The sequence below is a fragment of the Protomyctophum parallelum genome, assembly GCF_964188405.1.
Source record: "Protomyctophum parallelum genome assembly, chromosome: 3".
Taxonomy (NCBI): domain Eukaryota; kingdom Metazoa; phylum Chordata; class Actinopteri; order Myctophiformes; family Myctophidae; genus Protomyctophum; species Protomyctophum parallelum.
Genome location: NC_139698.1, coordinates 22015501 through 22024847, shown reverse-complemented (window position 1 = coordinate 22024847; position 9347 = coordinate 22015501). Strand labels below are relative to the sequence as shown.

Sequence of the window (9347 nt, the reverse complement as noted above, 5' to 3'; positions counted from 1 at the left end):
CGCCTCTTCCTAAAGAACCACAGGACAGAAGGGAGAAAGCAAATCAACTTGTCATCTGACCAGTACGACTCAAGAGAGACGCAGCTTTTCTTTTTCGCTCACTGCGTTTTTGTTTGCGTTCTTGTTGTTGTTACTGCTGGCTTCTAGCCTGTCCTTCCTCTTCTTGCACGTTTAACAGTTTTTTTCCTCATTCGTAGCAGGACGTTGCATTCCTCGCTTTTTTTTTGTGCAAGTATATTTTTCCTCCTTTCGTGCGCCGTATTGGTTGACAGACACAGACCTTGGATGTTGATATATAACTTTTGAGACATTGCAATTTGCAACTGAGCTCCAGCAGCGAAGGAGTTTCTGTTATTATTATTATTATTATTATTAATATTTTATTATTACTAATATTATAAGACAGTGTTCCTGGGCAGATTCACCAGATTGTCTGACTTTTGGCACGCTGGTTCGCCGAAGATAAACGTCTTGTTCCATTCAAAAGGGAAAGGAATTAACATTCTGCACGCCCTAACTTCAGTGGAATACTTTCTTTGAAAATGACCCTGCGTTGCACCGATCAAACTAAACTGTCTACAAGTTAAAAGGTAAAAGTTGCTCATTATCCTGCTTAACGTTATACCTTAATTTTCTATAAATCTACATTATTATCTGTTTGCTTTGTTTATTCTGTTTGTCAGTTACAACAGCAGGCTGCATAGAATACCAACTGCACAGGCAGCTTCTCTCTCTCTCTTTACACACACACACACACACACACACACACACACACACACACACACACACACACACACACACACACACACATTCCCCATTCTGCTCTCTTCGCTCTGTCCCTTGCTTTTCACTCATTCAACATAACTTTGTGTTTTTGATATAGGGTTCTTGGGCCAGTTTGTGTTGACCCCTCGGCCCCCCTCACCTACTACTACTTGGAGCAGAGTCTACTGACCTCCCCCCCAGGCCCGGACCACCCTGCCCTCTTCCACCTCCATCCGGTCCAGGATGTCCAGGCAGCTCTCTCAGCTTCTGACCCCCGACCTCCCGTCAGGGGCCAGCCCCCAGTTTGCGGGGACGTGCACCCAGCCCGGATCGCTCACCTCCATGGCGGGTCTCAAATCACTCCTGCAGCACCCGATGAAGGGAGACCACCAGCGGTTAAAAACCTCCTGCGATGTGAAAGGTGAGAATCGACGCCTTTGTACCTTTTTAAACGATGACAACCTTATATAGATGCCAGCTCAGAGGAGACACTGTGTTTTTAGGCAACCTATTTTGGACATGTCGTTATAGGTGAAAATGGTCAAACAAAATAAAATAACCTCGATTCTCAGATATACAAGCTCAGATGTGTGAGCAAATACATCTGCTATTTTAGCTATTTTTATTTTTTTAACAACAGGGCTTAATGCTGCAACAATGTCCTACCCGGGATACAAAATCGAGCAACAAAATTTAGACTGTTGAGCTATAACGGAAAAAGTCTGTGATAAATTATGTTTTAACCTGCCATGCAATACCACTTGTCAACCAGTAGTGGTCCTACCCGACTACCAGGCAGTAACATTTCTCAATAGAAGAGCAGGTAGACCAACTGCAACAACCGCCACAGTTGTGTGTTAAATATATTGTAATAACATACTCTTATCATACACAACAAAAGTAAATTAGGATAGTTTTGACAGCTGCTTCAGTCAGGCTTCATTGTAAAGGGAAGGCAGGTGCAGTGTTTTTAATCTGACACATCCTGTCATGTCACGTTGTTGGGACTCCTCTGAATTGACAGCACTGGCACATGCACTCTGGTAGGGAAGGAATTACAATGTAAAGCTATACATTCTGTATAGCTTGTCTGTCTCCCTCTCCAGTCAGAGAGAGGTAATTGCAACAAGGTCCAATCCAGATCATCATCTGCTTCAAATAACTTTATTGACATTGTCAGCCACAGCCAGTAGGTGTCGTACTATACCCGAACACCAGGGTATACGTTTCTCAATGCAAGAGCAGGGCCGGAGACCACCTCCAATCACTGCAGATGGGCTATTAGTAACATTTATGACAACATAGAACATTCCATTTTAAATCTCGCAGAGCCATGTCCCCATCACAGATATCCTGAGCATTAGCGTTTGGTTGTTGACTCCGCCATGAACCCTACTCCGCTGACTCATATTCATCTGGATTATATTCCTACAGTTGAAATTCCAATCCAGATTAGAGTGATGCAGTGAATTCGTGCTTGTGTTTGTTCTTAACTTCTACCATGGATGCTGTCACTGACATTGACTCCAAGCCCTATTTTATACTTTGTTGAACAAAGGTGTTGCGTGAAAATTGTGGATCGGCTATATTTGAACATATTGGAAACATTTTCGACTATAACGACATTCCCAAAATAGTGTTAAGCTGAAATAAGGTTGGTAATATAATATAATATAATATAATATAATATAATATAATATAATATAATATAATATAATATAATATAATATAATATAATATAATATAATATAATGTATTTCAGCTCCTGCCTAACACTGCTGCAAAACAACAGCTACTACATGTTATTGTCCACTGTCAACATTGGCCACTAGTTTACATAAACCTCCACAATTCTTCCCAAAAGTGTAAATTCTTTGGGGGTATAGCATGCACACTGCACTACCAGACTTGAATGGTACATTCTGTCTGCTTCTACGGTGTCGTGTTGTTATGTTTCTACACTGCTAGGTGTTGTTGGCCGTCAGAGGCCATCTCTTAACACCTCCTTCATCTCCTTCACCGTCCTCTTTCTCCGTCCATCAGACAAAGACAGGAACGTGGACATGGATGACGACTCCGTAAGGAGCAGCGGCAACAACAACAACACCGGAGGAAGCGGCTTCAACCAGTTCCTGGGGCCCCTGCTGTGGGACCGCAGCCTGCCGGCGGACGGCGGCCTGTTCCAGCTGCAGTACATGGACTTAGAGGAGTTCCTCACCGACAACGGCATGGGCAACCAGGGCCACCAAAACGGCCACCAAAACGGCCACCAAAACAGCTCCAGCACGGCCCAGATCCCCTCGCAGAGCACGCAGTCGGCCATGCCCAACCAGAGCTCCCAGTGCCCGCCGTCCTCCCCTCCGTCGTGCTCTTCGCCGTCGTCCTCCTCCTCCTGTTCCTCGCCGCCCTCGCTCATTGGTTTGGAGGTGGCACAGCCGCCCCAGAGCATGCTGGGAGGAGCCATTGACTGTTTGCATGGCGGTGAGTTTTCCCCACTTACCTCAGTACCCCCCCCCCCCCCCCCAACTTCGGTCGGCCCTTGGCACTATCGAAGTGTCCTTGAGGGAAACACTGAGGCCTTTAGCTGCTCACGTGACCGCCAAGTGCAGAAATAAATAAAACAAATCTCTCCCACACTGAAGTTAACTGGGCAGAGGGACAGGAGAGTCCTAGAACTTTAAGGCTTGAGTTACTAGTGGCATGCATGATCTTTAGCTCACCATGGTCATTTCCGGAAACCAAGCCGGAAAGAAAAGTTAATGTAAATCTGCTATTCACCTATTTTCGCTGAACGTTTGCATATTTTTGCCCAGAATAGGAACGCTAGGTGATCTGTTGTTCTTTGAATGCCACCCAACCCCCATAACAAACACGCACGCGCATGACACACACGTTCCCTATAGGTTAGTGATTCAGCACTCTCACATTCGCCTTTGGGTTCATGCTAAAACGCCGTAGTGACCAAGCACTTTTCTGTCCTGCTGAGAGTAGACAAAGTCATGCAGCCCCTGAACATAAAGTCAACACGACAAGTCAGAGAGCACGCAGGAACAGAATGGTTAACAATGACTGGAATTCACTTTTTGAAGTAGCAAGAGTGCAAACTTAAAAGATCAGCTTTTCTCAGGGGGGGCTGTATGGCTGGTAGGGAGAGGGGTGGAGGACTGAACCAATGAAGCTGCAAAAAAACAATGAAAGAGCCAAAGAAGGAGAGGGGTGGGGTAAATTATAGCGAACAGCGAGAGACTTGTGCAGAATAGAGTTTTTAGCTTTTTGAGTCAACCTCAAACCTTCAACAAAGAAGTTAGTTTTTTGTGTGTTTTCTCGTGCAATCTATTGACGACAACAAAGCAAAACGTTCATGCCGTGCCAGCTGTCGGTGTGCAGTCAGGTCCAACAGTTCAAAAGCAAGTAGGAAAGAGGAGTGTGTCTGAGTGTTTTGTGATTGCGTGTCTTTAAATCTCTCTCCCCACCTCACACGCTACGGACATGTGCACGCGTCGCTACACGTGCAGAGGCTGTGAGTACTAGAGAGGGAGAACTATAGGCGGAGCCAGCAGGGATGTGGTGGGAGGGACCAAGAGAGAAGGAGGGAGGGAGGGAAAGAGGAAGAGAGTGGCTGTGCTGTTGTTGGTACTGGAGTTAAAATGGAATGTCCAACTGGCCTATGGCGAGATCCCGTACATTGATATAGATAAAAGAATGAGATATGCAATATCAACACCGGCCGGCTTGTTCTGCCATAAAGCCCTTACATCAAAGTTAAGATTTAAAAGGCTATATTTAGGCAGTCGTGCTTTTATTGCATGACAAAGGTTGAATACTACGCATTTAAATGCTTTCAAATACTCTGGCAATATGGAGTTCACAGTCCTGGAGCAGACAACATTGTATCTTTCAGTGTCAATTGCGTTTGGGCAATTGTAGTTTGTGCTATCTAGCATCAGAATATCAATGAGTTCTGTTTTCTTAAACCGTTATTTGGCCAGCTGGTCCCACTGAGATGAAACATCTTGACTTTATTTCACCACTTAAGCTCTATAAACCTCATCATACGGTGAATAGAAAAATAGCCAATCTTCAGGCAAGTTGCAAGTTATAAATGAAGCATATAGGACTAGGCAATTTTGGAGAACTTTTGCCTATAATGACCTGCCCAAAATAGTGAAGTCAGGGTTAAAGTGGTTAATGTCATGACAGCCCCCCCCCCCATGCTTCTCTCAGCTTTCTTACTATATTCAGCCCACCACAACTTATTCCCTGTTGACAAGTCTGTTGATCCTGTTTTCCATATGCGTGTACAGTATGTATGCGTCTGTATTCCAGTCCAACAGGAGTAGAGAGCCAAGCTGTACGTGGTACGGACCCTTATAGGGTATAGGGTGGGGCGTTGTAGCATATATAGTGGCCCCACTTCACCACTTTCACCTTGACTAGCTCTATTTTTAGGCAGCATGTTATTTCAACACGAAAATGTTCAAAACAAATCGTTTATCGATCCATCCGTCGAATGGCACACTTTGAACAAGTGGGACCATATCATTTTATTTATGTTGATCTTCTGATTTGCGCTGCATCTGGAGACTGAAGTGGATAACACCATAACATTACTGTAAAGATGAGCTAGTTAAGCACAACGTTCATCGCATGATATCTAAACAACCCACACAGACATCTTGTTAATTCCTTCATATGTTCACCCGGCCCGGCACATGACTTTTCATTTTATAATATGGAACACAAACACACACACACACACACACACACACACACACACACACACACACACACACACACACAAGTCACATTTTGGTAGTAAAGTTTTAAATAGCACATGTATAAATGATATACCTCCTACCTACTAAATCCATTATTTGATGACTAAAATGGAATTATGCTGATTAATCATTGAACCCTATATACCCCCCCCCCCCGCGCCACAGTAGGAAGCAGGTAGATAGTCTCTTAAAGTGCGAGGGAGGGTATATCGAGGTGTTTCACCACATCTGTCAGCCTGTGCAGCGGAGCATAGCATAGGGGGAATGTCACGCAGGGGAATTTGACATTATGAATTATCCACATGAACCCGGTCTACTATGGTTTAAGTCATAAAACAAAAGTACAGAGAGAAGCGTACCGCGTTGACAAGCACATATTGACTGATTGCGTTGAGTGTGTCTCAAATGGAACCCTCGCGCAGGGCAGGCCCATGTGAAAAACATTACACAATGCAAAGTTTAAAGAACTGGTTTTCCCGGGGAGGGGTTTTGTACCTCTTACATAACATATTTCCCCTCATAGATTTCTCCAGAGGCTTTTCATTCCAGGATACTGTATATGAGGTGGCCTATTAGTTTATGACATGTTGATACCCAAAGCGTATATTATGTATTGACAGATGCAAGAGGGTGTGTGACGGTCGGCTCGTATGTCAGCATACCAGGAAATATTTTTGATATTATGTTATTGTTTTGGGTCTTTATTCTTTATCGTGCAAAGTAAACCCTCCCAGTTCCCAGCACACCTTGGAGACAGGGTATAATATGTCTAAACACAAAAAAGACTTCCTTGCCAAAAATAAATTTGTCATAGTCCCCTCAGTTCACACTGTACTAACATGGAGTGTTTGGTTGGAAAATGGCCTACCCTCTTCAGAGGATCAGGAATAGCCTTTGTATTTGTGCAGACAGAGCGTAGCTCTCTGCTGTCATCCGGTGGCTAGGATGCAGTACTGCAGCAGCTTTTCAGCATACTGTCTATCTGCTCAGCCCCAATCTCAGTTCCATATCGATGGAGTTTGAACCGACACTGTTGTCCAGAGTGCATTGATAGGGAGCAGGACCAGTGTCTTGCTCAAGGGCACTTGAACAGTGCTAAAGTGACCACAAATGCTAAGCATCAAACCCTCTATTGTAACATTGCTCAAACACTCAATACAACACATCTCAAAGTATTGTTTTGTCTTCTCTGTACCTCCAGGGAGCCAGGGGAGCAGTATGAACGACTCGTGCAACTCGCCGTCTCCCTCCACCTCCTCCTCCTCTTCGTCCTGTCCGCCGATGATGACGCCCACGGACAGCGGGTCTGACGAGGGCATGTTCGAGATGGACCCCACGGACATGGCCCTGTCCAGCATCCCCGGCCAGGACAACTTCGACCCCCGGAGGCACCGCTTCAGCGACGACGAGCTCAAGCCGCAGCCCATGATCAAGAAGGCCCGCAAGATGCTGGTGCCGGAGGATTTGAAGGTACTTATACATGTAAATACATTTTCTTTAACTTATGCCCTACACTACATGTCTACATTTAATTCAGTCGGACCAGAAGCAGGGCTAAAACATGGCCTGAAAAAATATTAATTTCCAGGTAATAATACCCCCCCCCCCCCCCCCCTGATAAAATCCAGCCCTGACTGTGTCAGAAATGATCCTCTGGAGAGAGAGACTCGGTTAACTCCATTTTGATGAGTGCCATTAACAAGATGCTGATATAATCCGTTTAGCTAAACTTTAGTTTCCCCTTATTCGGCAAAACGACCGACGCGTTAAAGTGATGTCAGCGGACTAATGAAATGATAGAGCCGGAGAGGTGGACGTAATTTGTTTCAGATGAGATGGGGTGGGCTAAAAGACCCCCTCCCAGGGCCATAAGGAGAACAATGTCACCTCTAAAAGTACCGTAGCAGACTACCAGTGGTGGAAAGTAACCAAGTACTGTAATCCTAAATACAAACTTGAGGTACCGTACTTGATACTTTACGTTTCCTCCACTTGATATCAGGGCGGGAATCGTGGAAAAATACACGCTGACTTCAGCGTATCGGTGTTGTAACACCTGCACCTTTCATGCATTTCTTCCCCCCTTCCTAATAATTGCCATTGCTGCTCCTTTCACTCTTGAGCGTTTCCTCTAAAGGCTATTATGAATATGACGGCTCACATGTCACCCGTCTTCCTCGCTCAAAGATAACAATCCGTCCGCCCTCCTGCCTTTATGCTCCTGTCATTGTTATTTATCGAGGAAGTCGACTTTCAGTAAACAGATTACAAAACACCACCAATTCTTCTGCCAAACAAATGGCGCTCTTATCTAAGATTTACATTAAGCAAGGCAAACGCATACAAGAAAACGCATAGAGACAGTGACAATGAACCTAGCCCAGAAAATTAACTCTGCCATGTCTATCTTCTCCTCAGGACGACAAGTATTGGTCGCGTCGGTGTAAAAACAACGAGGCGGCCAAGCGGTCGCGGGACGCCCGGCGCCTCAAGGAGAACCAGATCTCGGTGCGCGCCGCCTACCTGGAGCGAGAGAACCAGGCGCTGCGGCAGGAGGTGGCCGAGATGAGGAAGGAGCTCAGCTGCTGCCGCAACATCCTCAGCAAATACGAGAACCGCCTCGCCGACCAGTGATGGAAACGGGACGAGGGAAAAGCGCTTTGAAAAACAAACAAAAAAAAGCTGGATTCTCGTTTTTGTTTTGAACTCTTGAAAAGAAAAAGAAAAGGACACTCGTTTATTAGAGTGCTGGACAGTAGTATCAGAACTCTGGTGGGCGGCTATAATGTTTATGATGATGATGTGACGATGATGATGATGAATGTATTGGGAGATATATAGGGTGGTATGTGTGTGTGTGTGTGTGTGTATATATATATACATACACACATATACAGTATACAGTATATATATATATATATATATCTCAAAGCTCAGGTGTCTTGTTTTTTCGTAGTTTCGAGCGGTCCCTAAAATGTTCGACTGGACCGGGACGAGTGATAATCAGGATAGGCTGAGAAGGCGTGATGACTTTTAAAGGGTTTTGCTATCGGAGAATTGTATATTTTTATAATATTGAAGTGAAAACAAAAATTTAATAGAGAGAGAGAGAACAAATTTGGAGATTAATTTTTGTATATTTTCTATGTGACTGGGACAGAGAGAGATAGGAGAGAGAGAGATGGAATGGACGCTGATGTTAAGATTTCTTTACAACATAGACGAGTCAGGTGGCGGAAATCCAGTTGGAGTCAAAGACATTAGAATAGCTTTACAGGACGCAGGATCAGGGACTTGGGCTGGGAGAAAAAGGTTTCAATTGTAAAATATAGAGAGCAAAAATTATCTCAAAATTGTATAGTTCGACATTTCTTTTTTTTTGTGGATTTTACTCTAGCACTTACATTATTATTGGTTCTTGGTTTCTGTCACTGGGGAAACAGGCATGCCGAGACTGAGAAAGAGAGAGAGAGAGAATATAAGGGTGTGAGAAATGGGCAGACAAGTGTTTACCATTTCCAGTATTTTGTTCTGTAAAAAGATCCTACTTGCATTCACACGTGAGGAGAACAAACTCACTATATTTGATTCACTTAAATCTCAGACCCACCGTTTATCATGAGATAAACTCCCACAAGAGAATCTGTCCAGGATTTGTTGGATTTTATGAGATGGTCACATCTCTCTCTCTCTGCCTCTCGCTGGGTTCCTACCGGGTTATTCTACTCCACCCTGTTATATAATATATAATATCCTAATATCCTGGTGAGCCGTGTTTGTGACTCCCCAGGTAAACAGGCCCAC

The 9347-nt window shown here is 44.5% G+C and overlaps 1 protein-coding gene across 2 annotated transcripts; it reads left to right on the top strand.

Moving 5' to 3' along the window:
- dbpb (D site albumin promoter binding protein b) lies at positions 1–8270 on the top strand. Of its 2 annotated transcripts, none has more exons than XM_083761651.1 (5): positions 1–590; positions 884–1186; positions 2809–3246; positions 6745–7025; positions 7962–8270. In XM_083761651.1, the coding sequence occupies exons 2-5, from the start codon at positions 1009–1011 to the stop codon at positions 8175–8177; spliced, it is 1113 nt and encodes a 370-aa protein (XP_083617777.1). In that variant the 5' UTR covers positions 1–590; positions 884–1008; the 3' UTR covers positions 8178–8270. The 2 variants fall into 2 exon arrangements, with proteins under 2 accessions (XP_083617777.1, XP_083617778.1); XM_083761652.1 differs by having other exon boundaries at positions 3–590; positions 6745–7013.
- Positions 8271–9347: the final 1077 nt, after the last annotated feature.